At 69.1% G+C, this 17,953-nt stretch overlaps 1 protein-coding gene and 6 non-coding genes across 7 annotated transcripts in view; all 7 read right to left on the bottom strand.

Annotated features, from left to right (window-relative positions):
- The window catches only part of LOC125168024 (uncharacterized), a 76,560-nt gene that overhangs the window by 28,731 nt on the left and 29,876 nt on the right, over nt 1–17,953 (bottom strand). The window contains exons 20-31 of the mRNA XM_047863007.1: nt 17,050–17,184; nt 16,680–16,772; nt 14,209–14,343; nt 13,839–13,931; nt 11,368–11,502; nt 10,998–11,090; nt 8,527–8,661; nt 8,157–8,249; nt 5,686–5,820; nt 5,316–5,408; nt 2,845–2,979; nt 2,475–2,567 (exon numbers count right to left, since the gene is read on the bottom strand). Coding sequence (XP_047718963.1) covers nt 2,475–2,567; nt 2,845–2,979; nt 5,316–5,408; nt 5,686–5,820; nt 8,157–8,249; nt 8,527–8,661; nt 10,998–11,090; nt 11,368–11,502; nt 13,839–13,931; nt 14,209–14,343; nt 16,680–16,772; nt 17,050–17,184 — 1,368 coding nt within the window. The remainder of the gene's footprint in view (nt 1–2,474; nt 2,568–2,844; nt 2,980–5,315; nt 5,409–5,685; nt 5,821–8,156; nt 8,250–8,526; nt 8,662–10,997; nt 11,091–11,367; nt 11,503–13,838; nt 13,932–14,208; nt 14,344–16,679; nt 16,773–17,049; nt 17,185–17,953) is intronic.
- LOC125169259 (small nucleolar RNA SNORD116) lies at nt 2,499–2,592 on the bottom strand. The gene has a single exon (XR_007153575.1). It is a non-coding gene; the product is annotated as a small nucleolar RNA SNORD116 (small nucleolar RNA).
- LOC125169258 (small nucleolar RNA SNORD116) lies at nt 5,340–5,433 on the bottom strand. Its single transcript, XR_007153574.1, has one exon. It is a non-coding gene; the product is annotated as a small nucleolar RNA SNORD116 (small nucleolar RNA).
- Nucleotides 8,181–8,274, bottom strand: LOC125169257 (small nucleolar RNA SNORD116). The gene has a single exon (XR_007153573.1). It is a non-coding gene; the product is annotated as a small nucleolar RNA SNORD116 (small nucleolar RNA).
- Nucleotides 11,022–11,115, bottom strand: LOC125169256 (small nucleolar RNA SNORD116). Its single transcript, XR_007153572.1, has one exon. It is a non-coding gene; the product is annotated as a small nucleolar RNA SNORD116 (small nucleolar RNA).
- LOC125169255 (small nucleolar RNA SNORD116) lies at nt 13,863–13,956 on the bottom strand. Its single transcript, XR_007153571.1, has one exon. It is a non-coding gene; the product is annotated as a small nucleolar RNA SNORD116 (small nucleolar RNA).
- Nucleotides 16,704–16,797, bottom strand: LOC125169254 (small nucleolar RNA SNORD116). The gene has a single exon (XR_007153570.1). It is a non-coding gene; the product is annotated as a small nucleolar RNA SNORD116 (small nucleolar RNA).

Below are 17,953 nucleotides of genomic sequence, written 5' to 3'. Positions count from 1 at the left end.
ATGAAGAACACCACCACTGACCACCATTCCATGGGAACACAGATGCCAGGAGCACACACAAGTCAGGGACCTCTGCTCCATACATATGCAACCTGAAGACCTGAGAAGGCACCTGAGAAGGCACCTGAGAAGGCACCTGAGAAGGGTGGAGAAATCGCATTCACGTGTGAGAAACATACCCAGGTCCTCAGCTTGCCACACCGGGAAGAACGAATTTGTGACTACACCTTGTGTCTGCCTGTCCTGTCCCTCTGTCCCTTTGGGCTGCCTTCAGATGGGCAACATGCCACATATACAGGGGACTATGTGAGCAGGTGCATGTGCCTGTCTGTGAGTTTGGGTGTGTGTGTGTTTGTGTGTGTGAGTGTACAGGTTGTGTCTGAGTCTGTTCAGTGGTGTGGTTGAGAGAGGGTGTTTTTGCTCATCTAGGGAGGTCTCCATGCATGCAAGAGCTTACTCGGTGTGCAAATCCATAACTTGATGTCCTGCCACAAAACAGCACAAGACATATTTCCTTGCAAATCAAAGTTCACCTTTGATCTCTAGGGGTGGCTGAAACTGGCCAGTGATTCCCTCTCTTAAAGCACTGTTGCCAGGCATAGCACACCAGTATCTACACCCCTCCTCTCCTGCCGCTGGTAACCATGACAACGTGGACTGTGGAGGCCAGCAAGCCATCACACTGGAAGCACACTTGAATGAACCTCAGCAGTCAGTGGAAAACCGAAACATCCCAAAGTAAGGCTGGCAAACCTCCGGTGTGGGCAACTAGGCAGAAGCCTAGGCATAGCCATGTGAGGCAGCCAAAGGATTATAGGCCAGGTGCCCATACTTATCCATTTTGACAAAACACCCTCTGCAGCAACGAAGCACATGGCTTCCCCACCAAATGTCAGTACACAACCCCAATGAAACCAGGGTGCAATCTCAGCCAGAGAACCGGCATGGCCAAGGCCAGTGGACTTCAGGGCCTAGAGCTGTGAAGAAACGAGAAATCTATTGGCTGCCTAGTCCAGAGAAGCCTGATCAAGCCTACATGGATAGTCTCTTCAGCACTTCCAAAAAACAGACCCACACATTGGGGGCACAATTCTTCAGTGAGGAAAACCACCAATGCATTGGTCGTTGAAAGGACACAGGCTATGGCATAAGACGTGCGCCCTCTGCCTACGACCAGGAACAGTGGAATGGCCCTCACAAAGCTCAAGTGCTGCAGCCCCGCAGGTGAGAGGTACACTGCACTTGTTGGAAGATAACATGTCTTCTTCACAGGTGGGGGGACCTCTCCGAAGATTCCCATCCAGCAGGGGCATTGCGCCTAGCATCACAGAACATAAGCCCCCAGTGTGCTGGTAGGTTCCTGCAGAAAAGTGCCCACTCCACCTAAAAGTATGGGAGACACCCGTGCCCAAGTTCAACAGAAACTCCCAGAGTAACAGTGTCATGTCACCAGCATTATAACAAAGGAGACATTGTCACAAAGGCAGGACTGACCAGAGATAGGTCTTCATCCAATGCCACACTTACACTCATGAAGAACACCACCAATGAACGCAGATCTTTAGGGCACAAAGGGAAAGGAGAGCACACAGCAGAAGGACTACAGTACAAAAATCATGTACACTGAAGCCGGGACATTGAGCCATGGTTTGTCATCCACATCAAAAGCCAGATTTCAATCAGGAAACCAGGAAGGAACTGGGAACAAAATGTGACACTAGTAAAGTGAAGGCAGATAGAATCACCAAGAATTTGGGACTCTGCTTTCCCTACCATTAGTATCCAGGCGAAGGGCATAACAAAGACATGACGGGAACCGGAGGCATTAAGAAGTGTAGTCATAGACACATTGTGGAGAAACCTGAAACAGATTCCCAAGAAATAACCAACGACAAGAGTGTCTAAAGACATGTCCCAACAACTGAGATGTAAGCTGCTCCGGGTACAAGAGGGAGAAAAAGGGCTCGCCCAGGGATCGCGCTGGTTCAGACTGGAGTTCACAGGCAACCCACGGCCTGCCAGGCTTGCCACGCTCGGCCCCTCAACACACACCGCCGCGCGCTTAGGCCCGCACAGCCGTCCGGGCCCTCGCAGGCCCCAGCCCTCGACTCCCAAGGGCCGGTGCCACCAGACCCGCCGTTGAAGCCCTAGGCCTTGGGGGACCGGCTGCCCCACTCGACCCCAGTCGCCAGCCACCGCCCGCGGGCCCTGCCAGCCAGGTCCCTGCCCGCGGCTCCCAGGGCCCGTGCCACAGACACGCCTGTGAAGTCCTAGGCCTTGGGCACCAGCTGCCCCACTCGACCTCAGATGCCGCTCATTGCCCCCAGGCCCTGCGAGCCGTGGAAAGCCTGCTAAGGCGGGGAAACGGCTCCCTGACCCGGAGACACCCCGCGAGCCTCTCCCAGGCGCAGGCCGTGGGTGCTGGTGCTTGAAGCAGTGCGGCCAATGGGAAGCCTGCTGTCCCTGACGCTTACCTTCCCTGGGGCGGACAACGTGCTGGACCTCAGTTTCGATGAGAACGACGGGAGGGAGTTCTCACTCATTTTGTTCAGCTTTTCCAAGGAATGCTGTTGAGGGAGTCATCATCGATCCGAGCACATTCAGGGCCGCCTGGCCGGCTGACCCAGGCGGGGGCCGGGTGGCTCAGCGGGGCAAGCCGAGGGACTCAGGGTCCGCCCGGTGCCCGGGCCGTGCAGAGCCGCGCCACTGAGCCAGAGGAACGGACAGGCCCCTCTGGGAGCAAAACCCCACACGCCCAGCGGGCCACCTGCACTGGCGGCCTCTCGGGCAGCCCCGGGAAAGCCTAAAGCCAGGGGCACTAGCTGACACCCAGGGAAGGCTTACCGTCCGGACGCTCCCGTCAGCAAGGTGCCCGTTCCGGGCCACACTTCTTCCGGCCGTACGGCAAACCACAGGCACTCGGGGGCCGGGGAGGCCTTCTTCTCTCGGCCGACCGCGAGCCTGGCGTGGCCACTGCACCTGAGAGAGGGGGAGCAATCGCCCGCGGGCGTGACCAAGCTACCCAGGGGCTCCGCTCGCCACGCCGGGCAGAACGAGTCCGTGACTACGCCTTGCGTCTGTCTGCCTGTCCTGTCCCTCGGCCCCTTGGGGCTGCCTGCGGACGGGCAACAAGCCACGGGCGCAGGGCACTGTGGGAGCAGGCGCGCGTGCCTCTTCGTGCGCACGGAGGGTCGTGTGGGCTGGGAGGCTGGGTGGGCTAGGGGGTGTAGGGGGCTGCTGGGCCGGGCGGCCTGGGTGGTCCCTGCAAGGGCACGCGTGCCTGGTGCGCAGGTCCTGGCCCCGGCGTCGCGCCAAGCGACGGCACAGGCCCGGAGGCCTTGCACCCCAGGGAGCCGCGCTGGACGCCTCTGGGCCACTGACGTTGGCCAGGCTTTCCCCCTCCCAAACACTCTCTGGCCACGCGGTGCCCACCGACCTCCACACGCATCCGTTCCCGCCGCTGCCCACCCATTCCACGTGCACCGTGGAAGCCAGCACTGGATGGAACCTCAGGGGTCCCAGGAAAACCCAAAAACTGCCCACAGGGAGTCTGGCCGCCCTGGCCCGCAGCCTACGGGGCAGAGGACGAGGCAGAGCCCTCCCAGGCGGCCAGGGGACAAACGGTGCCCCCACCTCTCCACTCTGCCAGAAGGGCCGGGGCGGCTAGGCTGCACGGGCCCGGCCCCCAACTAACGCCGGCGCCAAAGCCCACCGAGCCGCGCGCGCGTTCTCTACCAGGGTGGCGGCGCGGCCACGGCCCCTGGGCGCCAGGGCCCCGGCCCGCGAGGGAACGAGCATTCCCTGGGCGGCCCGCTCCGTGGGAGTGTGTTCCCACCTGCATGGAAATTCCCTCCCGCGAACTCTGCCAAATGGACCCCGCCGCCGACGGCCGGAAGCTGCGGGGAGGGCAGCCGCAGACAGGCTTTGACCTTTGCGAGGTTGCGGCCCGCGGCAGGCGACGCACGTGGCCCCCGCCCACGGCCCAGGAACACCAGCGTGGCCCTCACAGGGGACACAAGGGCTGCAGCCCCGCAGGCCAGGGCCACAGCGAGAGGAGATCACGTCGCCCTCGCAAGGGGGGACGGACCTCTGCCAAGCGGCCCGCGGGGCCGAGGCACCGCGCCTGGCCTCAGGGCCCGCAGACCCGCGCCTGCCTGCCAGGTCACCGCAGAGGAATCTGCGGCCCACCCGAGAGGACGGGAGACACACTGTGCCCGACTCCAAGGGACAGTCCCTCCCGGGGTGTCACTTTCGCCTCACCAGCTCCGTGCCCGAGGGGACGGTGCCTCCGTGGCAGGCTCTGCCCGGGGCGGGGGGTAGCTTCTGTGGCCGGGGCCCTGTGGGAAGCCCCTGTTGAAAGGCCACCACCCCTGGGCACCCTTCCTCCGGAGACCAGAGGCAAGGAGGGCCCTGAGGAGGGGGAGCGCCGTGGCACACCGGTGCACCCTGAAGCCGGCCCTGGGAGCCCCTAGCTTTGCCATCGACGGGAGGAGGCCGCAGGCCTCCGCGTAACCCACGACGGACGTGGGAACGCAACGAGGCACCAGGGCTGAGCAGGCCCGGGCACTCCCCCAGGGCGCGGTCCCCTCCGGACCCCGGACCGTGCCATTACCGTTCTGGCCTTCGGCCGGCACGCCATGCCGACTTCGCCCTGGCCCCGAAGCGCCGGCGCCACTCGCCGCCTTGTGTGGCCGCCGGGCGGGGCCGATGTTTCCAACCTGGCCGGTGCCGCAGCCCGGCCTCTTGCCTTGGCCCAGAAGCCCGAGCCAGGGGCCGCTCCACGTACGTCAGTGAGAGAAAGGGCTCGTCCAGGGATGGCCGCCGCCTCGGGCTGGGGCTCCCGCGCCCCCCACGGCCTGCCAGGCTTGCCACGCTCGGCCCCTCAACACACACCGCCGCGCGCTTAGGCCCGCACAGCCGTCCGGGCCCTCGCAGGCCCCAGCCCTCGACTCCCAAGGGCCGGTGCCACCAGACCCGCCGTTGAAGCCCTAGGCCTTGGGGGACCGGCTGCCCCACTCGACCCCAGTCGCCAGCCACCGCCCGCGGGCCCTGCCAGCCAGGTCCCTGCCCGCGGCTCCCAGGGCCCGTGCCACAGACACGCCTGTGAAGTCCTAGGCCTTGGGCACCAGCTGCCCCACTCGACCTCAGATGCCGCTCATTGCCCCCAGGCCCTGCGAGCCGTGGAAAGCCTGCTAAGGCGGGGAAACGGCTCCCTGACCCGGAGACACCCCGCGAGCCTCTCCCAGGCGCAGGCCGTGGGTGCTGGTGCTTGAAGCAGTGCGGCCAATGGGAAGCCTGCTGTCCCTGACGCTTACCTTCCCTGGGGCGGACAACGTGCTGGACCTCAGTTTCGATGAGAACGACGGGAGGGAGTTCTCACTCATTTTGTTCAGCTTTTCCAAGGAATGCTGTTGAGGGAGTCATCATCGATCCGAGCACATTCAGGGCCGCCTGGCCGGCTGACCCAGGCGGGGGCCGGGTGGCTCAGCGGGGCAAGCCGAGGGACTCAGGGTCCGCCCGGTGCCCGGGCCGTGCAGAGCCGCGCCACTGAGCCAGAGGAACGGACAGGCCCCTCTGGGAGCAAAACCCCACACGCCCAGCGGGCCACCTGCACTGGCGGCCTCTCGGGCAGCCCCGGGAAAGCCTAAAGCCAGGGGCACTAGCTGACACCCAGGGAAGGCTTACCGTCCGGACGCTCCCGTCAGCAAGGTGCCCGTTCCGGGCCACACTTCTTCCGGCCGTACGGCAAACCACAGGCACTCGGGGGCCGGGGAGGCCTTCTTCTCTCGGCCGACCGCGAGCCTGGCGTGGCCACTGCACCTGAGAGAGGGGGAGCAATCGCCCGCGGGCGTGACCAAGCTACCCAGGGGCTCCGCTCGCCACGCCGGGCAGAACGAGTCCGTGACTACGCCTTGCGTCTGTCTGCCTGTCCTGTCCCTCGGCCCCTTGGGGCTGCCTGCGGACGGGCAACAAGCCACGGGCGCAGGGCACTGTGGGAGCAGGCGCGCGTGCCTCTTCGTGCGCACGGAGGGTCGTGTGGGCTGGGAGGCTGGGTGGGCTAGGGGGTGTAGGGGGCTGCTGGGCCGGGCGGCCTGGGTGGTCCCTGCAAGGGCACGCGTGCCTGGTGCGCAGGTCCTGGCCCCGGCGTCGCGCCAAGCGACGGCACAGGCCCGGAGGCCTTGCACCCCAGGGAGCCGCGCTGGACGCCTCTGGGCCACTGACGTTGGCCAGGCTTTCCCCCTCCCAAACACTCTCTGGCCACGCGGTGCCCACCGACCTCCACACGCATCCGTTCCCGCCGCTGCCCACCCATTCCACGTGCACCGTGGAAGCCAGCACTGGATGGAACCTCAGGGGTCCCAGGAAAACCCAAAAACTGCCCACAGGGAGTCTGGCCGCCCTGGCCCGCAGCCTACGGGGCAGAGGACGAGGCAGAGCCCTCCCAGGCGGCCAGGGGACAAACGGTGCCCCCACCTCTCCACTCTGCCAGAAGGGCCGGGGCGGCTAGGCTGCACGGGCCCGGCCCCCAACTAACGCCGGCGCCAAAGCCCACCGAGCCGCGCGCGCGTTCTCTACCAGGGTGGCGGCGCGGCCACGGCCCCTGGGCGCCAGGGCCCCGGCCCGCGAGGGAACGAGCATTCCCTGGGCGGCCCGCTCCGTGGGAGTGTGTTCCCACCTGCATGGAAATTCCCTCCCGCGAACTCTGCCAAATGGACCCCGCCGCCGACGGCCGGAAGCTGCGGGGAGGGCAGCCGCAGACAGGCTTTGACCTTTGCGAGGTTGCGGCCCGCGGCAGGCGACGCACGTGGCCCCCGCCCACGGCCCAGGAACACCAGCGTGGCCCTCACAGGGGACACAAGGGCTGCAGCCCCGCAGGCCAGGGCCACAGCGAGAGGAGATCACGTCGCCCTCGCAAGGGGGGACGGACCTCTGCCAAGCGGCCCGCGGGGCCGAGGCACCGCGCCTGGCCTCAGGGCCCGCAGACCCGCGCCTGCCTGCCAGGTCACCGCAGAGGAATCTGCGGCCCACCCGAGAGGACGGGAGACACACTGTGCCCGACTCCAAGGGACAGTCCCTCCCGGGGTGTCACTTTCGCCTCACCAGCTCCGTGCCCGAGGGGACGGTGCCTCCGTGGCAGGCCCTGCCCGGGGCGGGGGGTAGCTTCTGTGGCCGGGGCCCTGTGGGAAGCCCCTGTTGAAAGGCCACCACCCCTGGGCACCCTTCCTCCGGAGACCAGAGGCCAGGAGGGCCCTGAGGAGGGGGAGCGCCGTGCCACACCGGTGCACCCTGAAGCCGGCCCTGGGAGCCCCTAGCTTTGCCATCGACGGGAGGAGGCCGCAGGCCTCCGCGTAACCCACGACGGACGTGGGAACGCAACGAGGCACCAGGGCTGAGCAGGCCCGGGCACTCCCCCAGGGCGCGGTCCCCTCCGGACCCCGGACCGTGCCATTACCGTTCTGGCCTTCGGCCGGCACGCCATGCCGACTTCGCCCTGGCCCCGAAGCGCCGGCGCCACTCGCCGCCTTGTGTGGCCGCCGGGCGGGGCCGATGTTTCCAACCTGGCCGGTGCCGCAGCCCGGCCTCTTGCCTTGGCCCAGAAGCCCGAGCCAGGGGCCGCTCCACGTACGTCAGTGAGAGAAAGGGCTCGTCCAGGGATGGCCGCCGCCTCGGGCTGGGGCTCCCGCGCCCCCCACGGCCTGCCAGGCTTGCCACGCTCGGCCCCTCAACACACACCGCCGCGCGCTTAGGCCCGCACAGCCGTCCGGGCCCTCGCAGGCCCCAGCCCTCGACTCCCAAGGGCCGGTGCCACCAGACCCGCCGTTGAAGCCCTAGGCCTTGGGGGACCGGCTGCCCCACTCGACCCCAGTCGCCAGCCACCGCCCGCGGGCCCTGCCAGCCAGGTCCCTGCCCGCGGCTCCCAGGGCCCGTGCCACAGACACGCCTGTGAAGTCCTAGGCCTTGGGCACCAGCTGCCCCACTCGACCTCAGATGCCGCTCATTGCCCCCAGGCCCTGCGAGCCGTGGAAAGCCTGCTAAGGCGGGGAAACGGCTCCCTGACCCGGAGACACCCCGCGAGCCTCTCCCAGGCGCAGGCCGTGGGTGCTGGTGCTTGAAGCAGTGCGGCCAATGGGAAGCCTGCTGTCCCTGACGCTTACCTTCCCTGGGGCGGACAACGTGCTGGACCTCAGTTTCGATGAGAACGACGGGAGGGAGTTCTCACTCATTTTGTTCAGCTTTTCCAAGGAATGCTGTTGAGGGAGTCATCATCGATCCGAGCACATTCAGGGCCGCCTGGCCGGCTGACCCAGGCGGGGGCCGGGTGGCTCAGCGGGGCAAGCCGAGGGACTCAGGGTCCGCCCGGTGCCCGGGCCGTGCAGAGCCGCGCCACTGAGCCAGAGGAACGGACAGGCCCCTCTGGGAGCAAAACCCCACACGCCCAGCGGGCCACCTGCACTGGCGGCCTCTCGGGCAGCCCCGGGAAAGCCTAAAGCCAGGGGCACTAGCTGACACCCAGGGAAGGCTTACCGTCCGGACGCTCCCGTCAGCAAGGTGCCCGTTCCGGGCCACACTTCTTCCGGCCGTACGGCAAACCACAGGCACTCGGGGGCCGGGGAGGCCTTCTTCTCTCGGCCGACCGCGAGCCTGGCGTGGCCACTGCACCTGAGAGAGGGGGAGCAATCGCCCGCGGGCGTGACCAAGCTACCCAGGGGCTCCGCTCGCCACGCCGGGCAGAACGAGTCCGTGACTACGCCTTGCGTCTGTCTGCCTGTCCTGTCCCTCGGCCCCTTGGGGCTGCCTGCGGACGGGCAACAAGCCACGGGCGCAGGGCACTGTGGGAGCAGGCGCGCGTGCCTCTTCGTGCGCACGGAGGGTCGTGTGGGCTGGGAGGCTGGGTGGGCTAGGGGGTGTAGGGGGCTGCTGGGCCGGGCGGCCTGGGTGGTCCCTGCAAGGGCACGCGTGCCTGGTGCGCAGGTCCTGGCCCCGGCGTCGCGCCAAGCGACGGCACAGGCCCGGAGGCCTTGCACCCCAGGGAGCCGCGCTGGACGCCTCTGGGCCACTGACGTTGGCCAGGCTTTCCCCCTCCCAAACACTCTCTGGCCACGCGGTGCCCACCGACCTCCACACGCATCCGTTCCCGCCGCTGCCCACCCATTCCACGTGCACCGTGGAAGCCAGCACTGGATGGAACCTCAGGGGTCCCAGGAAAACCCAAAAACTGCCCACAGGGAGTCTGGCCGCCCTGGCCCGCAGCCTACGGGGCAGAGGACGAGGCAGAGCCCTCCCAGGCGGCCAGGGGACAAACGGTGCCCCCACCTCTCCACTCTGCCAGAAGGGCCGGGGCGGCTAGGCTGCACGGGCCCGGCCCCCAACTAACGCCGGCGCCAAAGCCCACCGAGCCGCGCGCGCGTTCTCTACCAGGGTGGCGGCGCGGCCACGGCCCCTGGGCGCCAGGGCCCCGGCCCGCGAGGGAACGAGCATTCCCTGGGCGGCCCGCTCCGTGGGAGTGTGTTCCCACCTGCATGGAAATTCCCTCCCGCGAACTCTGCCAAATGGACCCCGCCGCCGACGGCCGGAAGCTGCGGGGAGGGCAGCCGCAGACAGGCTTTGACCTTTGCGAGGTTGCGGCCCGCGGCAGGCGACGCACGTGGCCCCCGCCCACGGCCCAGGAACACCAGCGTGGCCCTCACAGGGGACACAAGGGCTGCAGCCCCGCAGGCCAGGGCCACAGCGAGAGGAGATCACGTCGCCCTCGCAAGGGGGGACGGACCTCTGCCAAGCGGCCCGCGGGGCCGAGGCACCGCGCCTGGCCTCAGGGCCCGCAGACCCGCGCCTGCCTGCCAGGTCACCGCAGAGGAATCTGCGGCCCACCCGAGAGGACGGGAGACACACTGTGCCCGACTCCAAGGGACAGTCCCTCCCGGGGTGTCACTTTCGCCTCACCAGCTCCGTGCCCGAGGGGACGGTGCCTCCGTGGCAGGCCCTGCCCGGGGCGGGGGGTAGCTTCTGTGGCCGGGGCCCTGTGGGAAGCCCCTGTTGAAAGGCCACCACCCCTGGGCACCCTTCCTCCGGAGACCAGAGGCCAGGAGGGCCCTGAGGAGGGGGAGCGCCGTGCCACACCGGTGCACCCTGAAGCCGGCCCTGGGAGCCCCTAGCTTTGCCATCGACGGGAGGAGGCCGCAGGCCTCCGCGTAACCCACGACGGACGTGGGAACGCAACGAGGCACCAGGGCTGAGCAGGCCCGGGCACTCCCCCAGGGCGCGGTCCCCTCCGGACCCCGGACCGTGCCATTACCGTTCTGGCCTTCGGCCGGCACGCCATGCCGACTTCGCCCTGGCCCCGAAGCGCCGGCGCCACTCGCCGCCTTGTGTGGCCGCCGGGCGGGGCCGATGTTTCCAACCTGGCCGGTGCCGCAGCCCGGCCTCTTGCCTTGGCCCAGAAGCCCGAGCCAGGGGCCGCTCCACGTACGTCAGTGAGAGAAAGGGCTCGTCCAGGGATGGCCGCCGCCTCGGGCTGGGGCTCCCGCGCCCCCCACGGCCTGCCAGGCTTGCCACGCTCGGCCCCTCAACACACACCGCCGCGCGCTTAGGCCCGCACAGCCGTCCGGGCCCTCGCAGGCCCCAGCCCTCGACTCCCAAGGGCCGGTGCCACCAGACCCGCCGTTGAAGCCCTAGGCCTTGGGGGACCGGCTGCCCCACTCGACCCCAGTCGCCAGCCACCGCCCGCGGGCCCTGCCAGCCAGGTCCCTGCCCGCGGCTCCCAGGGCCCGTGCCACAGACACGCCTGTGAAGTCCTAGGCCTTGGGCACCAGCTGCCCCACTCGACCTCAGATGCCGCTCATTGCCCCCAGGCCCTGCGAGCCGTGGAAAGCCTGCTAAGGCGGGGAAACGGCTCCCTGACCCGGAGACACCCCGCGAGCCTCTCCCAGGCGCAGGCCGTGGGTGCTGGTGCTTGAAGCAGTGCGGCCAATGGGAAGCCTGCTGTCCCTGACGCTTACCTTCCCTGGGGCGGACAACGTGCTGGACCTCAGTTTCGATGAGAACGACGGGAGGGAGTTCTCACTCATTTTGTTCAGCTTTTCCAAGGAATGCTGTTGAGGGAGTCATCATCGATCCGAGCACATTCAGGGCCGCCTGGCCGGCTGACCCAGGCGGGGGCCGGGTGGCTCAGCGGGGCAAGCCGAGGGACTCAGGGTCCGCCCGGTGCCCGGGCCGTGCAGAGCCGCGCCACTGAGCCAGAGGAACGGACAGGCCCCTCTGGGAGCAAAACCCCACACGCCCAGCGGGCCACCTGCACTGGCGGCCTCTCGGGCAGCCCCGGGAAAGCCTAAAGCCAGGGGCACTAGCTGACACCCAGGGAAGGCTTACCGTCCGGACGCTCCCGTCAGCAAGGTGCCCGTTCCGGGCCACACTTCTTCCGGCCGTACGGCAAACCACAGGCACTCGGGGGCCGGGGAGGCCTTCTTCTCTCGGCCGACCGCGAGCCTGGCGTGGCCACTGCACCTGAGAGAGGGGGAGCAATCGCCCGCGGGCGTGACCAAGCTACCCAGGGGCTCCGCTCGCCACGCCGGGCAGAACGAGTCCGTGACTACGCCTTGCGTCTGTCTGCCTGTCCTGTCCCTCGGCCCCTTGGGGCTGCCTGCGGACGGGCAACAAGCCACGGGCGCAGGGCACTGTGGGAGCAGGCGCGCGTGCCTCTTCGTGCGCACGGAGGGTCGTGTGGGCTGGGAGGCTGGGTGGGCTAGGGGGTGTAGGGGGCTGCTGGGCCGGGCGGCCTGGGTGGTCCCTGCAAGGGCACGCGTGCCTGGTGCGCAGGTCCTGGCCCCGGCGTCGCGCCAAGCGACGGCACAGGCCCGGAGGCCTTGCACCCCAGGGAGCCGCGCTGGACGCCTCTGGGCCACTGACGTTGGCCAGGCTTTCCCCCTCCCAAACACTCTCTGGCCACGCGGTGCCCACCGACCTCCACACGCATCCGTTCCCGCCGCTGCCCACCCATTCCACGTGCACCGTGGAAGCCAGCACTGGATGGAACCTCAGGGGTCCCAGGAAAACCCAAAAACTGCCCACAGGGAGTCTGGCCGCCCTGGCCCGCAGCCTACGGGGCAGAGGACGAGGCAGAGCCCTCCCAGGCGGCCAGGGGACAAACGGTGCCCCCACCTCTCCACTCTGCCAGAAGGGCCGGGGCGGCTAGGCTGCACGGGCCCGGCCCCCAACTAACGCCGGCGCCAAAGCCCACCGAGCCGCGCGCGCGTTCTCTACCAGGGTGGCGGCGCGGCCACGGCCCCTGGGCGCCAGGGCCCCGGCCCGCGAGGGAACGAGCATTCCCTGGGCGGCCCGCTCCGTGGGAGTGTGTTCCCACCTGCATGGAAATTCCCTCCCGCGAACTCTGCCAAATGGACCCCGCCGCCGACGGCCGGAAGCTGCGGGGAGGGCAGCCGCAGACAGGCTTTGACCTTTGCGAGGTTGCGGCCCGCGGCAGGCGACGCACGTGGCCCCCGCCCACGGCCCAGGAACACCAGCGTGGCCCTCACAGGGGACACAAGGGCTGCAGCCCCGCAGGCCAGGGCCACAGCGAGAGGAGATCACGTCGCCCTCGCAAGGGGGGACGGACCTCTGCCAAGCGGCCCGCGGGGCCGAGGCACCGCGCCTGGCCTCAGGGCCCGCAGACCCGCGCCTGCCTGCCAGGTCACCGCAGAGGAATCTGCGGCCCACCCGAGAGGACGGGAGACACACTGTGCCCGACTCCAAGGGACAGTCCCTCCCGGGGTGTCACTTTCGCCTCACCAGCTCCGTGCCCGAGGGGACGGTGCCTCCGTGGCAGGCCCTGCCCGGGGCGGGGGGTAGCTTCTGTGGCCGGGGCCCTGTGGGAAGCCCCTGTTGAAAGGCCACCACCCCTGGGCACCCTTCCTCCGGAGACCAGAGGCCAGGAGGGCCCTGAGGAGGGGGAGCGCCGTGCCACACCGGTGCACCCTGAAGCCGGCCCTGGGAGCCCCTAGCTTTGCCATCGACGGGAGGAGGCCGCAGGCCTCCGCGTAACCCACGACGGACGTGGGAACGCAACGAGGCACCAGGGCTGAGCAGGCCCGGGCACTCCCCCAGGGCGCGGTCCCCTCCGGACCCCGGACCGTGCCATTACCGTTCTGGCCTTCGGCCGGCACGCCATGCCGACTTCGCCCTGGCCCCGAAGCGCCGGCGCCACTCGCCGCCTTGTGTGGCCGCCGGGCGGGGCCGATGTTTCCAACCTGGCCGGTGCCGCAGCCCGGCCTCTTGCCTTGGCCCAGAAGCCCGAGCCAGGGGCCGCTCCACGTACGTCAGTGAGAGAAAGGGCTCGTCCAGGGATGGCCGCCGCCTCGGGCTGGGGCTCCCGCGCCCCCCACGGCCTGCCAGGCTTGCCACGCTCGGCCCCTCAACACACACCGCCGCGCGCTTAGGCCCGCACAGCCGTCCGGGCCCTCGCAGGCCCCAGCCCTCGACTCCCAAGGGCCGGTGCCACCAGACCCGCCGTTGAAGCCCTAGGCCTTGGGGGACCGGCTGCCCCACTCGACCCCAGTCGCCAGCCACCGCCCGCGGGCCCTGCCAGCCAGGTCCCTGCCCGCGGCTCCCAGGGCCCGTGCCACAGACACGCCTGTGAAGTCCTAGGCCTTGGGCACCAGCTGCCCCACTCGACCTCAGATGCCGCTCATTGCCCCCAGGCCCTGCGAGCCGTGGAAAGCCTGCTAAGGCGGGGAAACGGCTCCCTGACCCGGAGACACCCCGCGAGCCTCTCCCAGGCGCAGGCCGTGGGTGCTGGTGCTTGAAGCAGTGCGGCCAATGGGAAGCCTGCTGTCCCTGACGCTTACCTTCCCTGGGGCGGACAACGTGCTGGACCTCAGTTTCGATGAGAACGACGGGAGGGAGTTCTCACTCATTTTGTTCAGCTTTTCCAAGGAATGCTGTTGAGGGAGTCATCATCGATCCGAGCACATTCAGGGCCGCCTGGCCGGCTGACCCAGGCGGGGGCCGGGTGGCTCAGCGGGGCAAGCCGAGGGACTCAGGGTCCGCCCGGTGCCCGGGCCGTGCAGAGCCGTGCCACTGAGCCAGAGGAACGGACAGGCCCCTCTGGGAGCAAAACCCCACACGCCCAGCGGGCCACCTGCACTGGCGGCCTCTCGGGCAGCCCCGGGAAAGCCTAAAGCCAGGGGCACTAGCTGACACCCAGGGAAGGCTTACCGTCCGGACGCTCCCGTCAGCAAGGTGCCCGTTCCGGGCCACACTTCTTCCGGCCGTACGGCAAACCACAGGCACTCGGGGGCCGGGGAGGCCTTCTTCTCTCGGCCGACCGCGAGCCTGGCGTGGCCACTGCACCTGAGAGAGGGGGAGCAATCGCCCGCGGGCGTGACCAAGCTACCCAGGGGCTCCGCTCGCCACGCCGGGCAGAACGAGTCCGTGACTACGCCTTGCGTCTGTCTGCCTGTCCTGTCCCTCGGCCCCTTGGGGCTGCCTGCGGACGGGCAACAAGCCACGGGCGCAGGGCACTGTGGGAGCAGGCGCGCGTGCCTCTTCGTGCGCACGGAGGGTCGTGTGGGCTGGGAGGCTGGGTGGGCTAGGGGGTGTAGGGGGCTGCTGGGCCGGGCGGCCTGGGTGGTCCCTGCAAGGGCACGCGTGCCTGGTGCGCAGGTCCTGGCCCCGGCGTCGCGCCAAGCGACGGCACAGGCCCGGAGGCCTTGCACCCCAGGGAGCCGCGCTGGACGCCTCTGGGCCACTGACGTTGGCCAGGCTTTCCCCCTCCCAAACACTCTCTGGCCACGCGGTGCCCACCGACCTCCACACGCATCCGTTCCCGCCGCTGCCCACCCATTCCACGTGCACCGTGGAAGCCAGCACTGGATGGAACCTCAGGGGTCCCAGGAAAACCCAAAAACTGCCCACAGGGAGTCTGGCCGCCCTGGCCCGCAGCCTACGGGGCAGAGGACGAGGCAGAGCCCTCCCAGGCGGCCAGGGGACAAACGGTGCCCCCACCTCTCCACTCTGCCAGAAGGGCCGGGGCGGCTAGGCTGCACGGGCCCGGCCCCCAACTAACGCCGGCGCCAAAGCCCACCGAGCCGCGCGCGCGTTCTCTACCAGGGTGGCGGCGCGGCCACGGCCCCTGGGCGCCAGGGCCCCGGCCCGCGAGGGAACGAGCATTCCCTGGGCGGCCCGCTCCGTGGGAGTGTGTTCCCACCTGCATGGAAATTCCCTCCCGCGAACTCTGCCAAATGGACCCCGCCGCCGACGGCCGGAAGCTGCGGGGAGGGCAGCCGCAGACAGGCTTTGACCTTTGCGAGGTTGCGGCCCGCGGCAGGCGACGCACGTGGCCCCCGCCCACGGCCCAGGAACACCAGCGTGGCCCTCACAGGGGACACAAGGGCTGCAGCCCCGCAGGCCAGGGCCACAGCGAGAGGAGATCACGTCGCCCTCGCAAGGGGGGACGGACCTCTGCCAAGCGGCCCGCGGGGCCGAGGCACCGCGCCTGGCCTCAGGGCCCGCAGACCCGCGCCTGCCTGCCAGGTCACCGCAGAGGAATCTGCGGCCCACCCGAGAGGACGGGAGACACACTGTGCCCGACTCCAAGGGACAGTCCCTCCCGGGGTGTCACTTTCGCCTCACCAGCTCCGTGCCCGAGGGGACGGTGCCTCCGTGGCAGGCCCTGCCCGGGGCGGGGGGTAGCTTCTGTGGCCGGGGCCCTGTGGGAAGCCCCTGTTGAAAGGCCACCACCCCTGGGCACCCTTCCTCCGGAGACCAGAGGCCAGGAGGGCCCTGAGGAGGGGGAGCGCCGTGCCACACCGGTGCACCCTGAAGCCGGCCCTGGGAGCCCCTAGCTTTGCCATCGACGGGAGGAGGCCGCAGGCCTCCGCGTAACCCACGACGGACGTGGGAACGCAACGAGGCACCAGGGCTGAGCAGGCCCGGGCACTCCCCCAGGGCGCGGTCCCCTCCGGACCCCGGACCGTGCCATTACCGTTCTGGCCTTCGGCCGGCACGCCATGCCGACTTCGCCCTGGCCCCGAAGCGCCGGCGCCACTCGCCGCCTTGTGTGGCCGCCGGGCGGGGCCGATGTTTCCAACCTGGCCGGTGCCGCAGCCCGGCCTCTTGCCTTGGCCCAGAAGCCCGAGCCAGGGGCCGCTCCACGTACGTCAGTGAGAGAAAGGGCTCGTCCAGGGATGGCCGCCGCCTCGGGCTGGGGCTCCCGCGCCCCCCACGGCCTGCCAGGCTTGCCACGCTCGGCCCCTCAACACACACCGCCGCGCGCTTAGGCCCGCACAGCCGTCCGGGCCCTCGCAGGCCCCAGCCCTCGACTCCCAAGGGCCGGTGCCACCAGACCCGCCGTTGAAGCCCTAGGCCTTGGGGGACCGGCTGCCCCACTCGACCCCAGTCGCCAGCCACCGCCCGCGGGCCCTGCCAGCCAGGTCCCTGCCCGCGGCTCCCAGGGCCCGTGCCACAGACACGCCTGTGAAGTCCTAGGCCTTGGGCACCAGCTGCCCCACTCGACCTCAGATGCCGCTCATTGCCCCCAGGCCCTGCGAGCCGTGGAAAGCCTGCTAAGGCGGGGAAACGGCTCCCTGACCCGGAGACACCCCGCGAGCCTCTCCCAGGCGCAGGCCGTGGGTGCTGGTGCTTGAAGCAGTGCGGCCAATGGGAAGCCTGCTGTCCCTGACGCTTACCTTCCCTGGGGCGGACAACGTGCTGGACCTCAGTTTCGATGAGAACGACGGGAGGGAGTTCTCACTCATTTTGTTCAGCTTTTCCAAGGAATGCTGTTGAGGGAGTCATCATCGATCCGAGCACATTCAGGGCCGCCTGGCCGGCTGACCCAGGCGGGGGCCGGGTGGCTCAGCGGGGCAAGCCGAGGGACTCAGGGTCCGCCCGGTGCCCGGGCCGTGCAGAGCCGCGCCACTGAGCCAGAGGAACGGACAGGCCCCTCTGGGAGCAAAACCCCACACGCCCAGCGGGCCACCTGCACTGGCGGCCTCTCGGGCAGCCCCGGGAAAGCCTAAAGCCAGGGGCACTAGCTGACACCCAGGGAAGGCTTACCGTCCGGACGCTCCCGTCAGCAAGGTGCCCGTTCCGGGCCACACTTCTTCCGGCCGTACGGCAAACCACAGGCACTCGGGGGCCGGGGAGGCCTTCTTCTCTCGGCCGACCGCGAGCCTGGCGTGGCCACTGCACCTGAGAGAGGGGGAGCAATCGCCCGCGGGCGTGACCAAGCTACCCAGGGGCTCCGCTCGCCACGCCGGGCAGAACGAGTCCGTGACTACGCCTTGCGTCTGTCTGCCTGTCCTGTCCCTCGGCCCCTTGGGGCTGCCTGCGGACGGGCAACAAGCCACGGGCGCAGGGCACTGTGGGAGCAGGCGCGCGTGCCTCTTCGTGCGCACGGAGGGTCGTGTGGGCTGGGAGGCTGGGTGGGCTAGGGGGTGTAGGGGGCTGCTGGGCCGGGCGGCCTGGGTGGTCCCTGCAAGGGCACGCGTGCCTGGTGCGCAGGTCCTGGCCCCGGCGTCGCGCCAAGCGACGGCACAGGCCCGGAGGCCTTGCACCCCAGGGAGCCGCGCTGGACGCCTCTGGGCCACTGACGTTGGCCAGGCTTTCCCCCTCCCAAACACTCTCTGGCCACGCGGTGCCCACCGACCTCCACACGCATCCGTTCCCGCCGCTGCCCACCCATTCCACGTGCACCGTGGAAGCCAGCACTGGATGGAACCTCAGGGGTCCCAGGAAAACCCAAAAACTGCCCACAGGGAGTCTGGCCGCCCTGGCCCGCAGCCTACGGGGCAGAGGACGAGGCAGAGCCCTCCCAGGCGGCCAGGGGACAAACGGTGCCCCCACCTCTCCACTCTGCCAGAAGGGCCGGGGCGGCTAGGCTGCACGGGCCCGGCCCCCAACTAACGCCGGCGCCAAAGCCCACCGAGCCGCGCGCGCGTTCTCTACCAGGGTGGCGGCG

Source organism: Prionailurus viverrinus, chromosome B3 (assembly GCF_022837055.1).
Source record: "Prionailurus viverrinus isolate Anna chromosome B3, UM_Priviv_1.0, whole genome shotgun sequence".
Lineage (NCBI taxonomy): Eukaryota > Metazoa > Chordata > Mammalia > Carnivora > Felidae > Prionailurus > Prionailurus viverrinus.
This window is presented reverse-complemented; position numbering and strand designations above follow the sequence as displayed.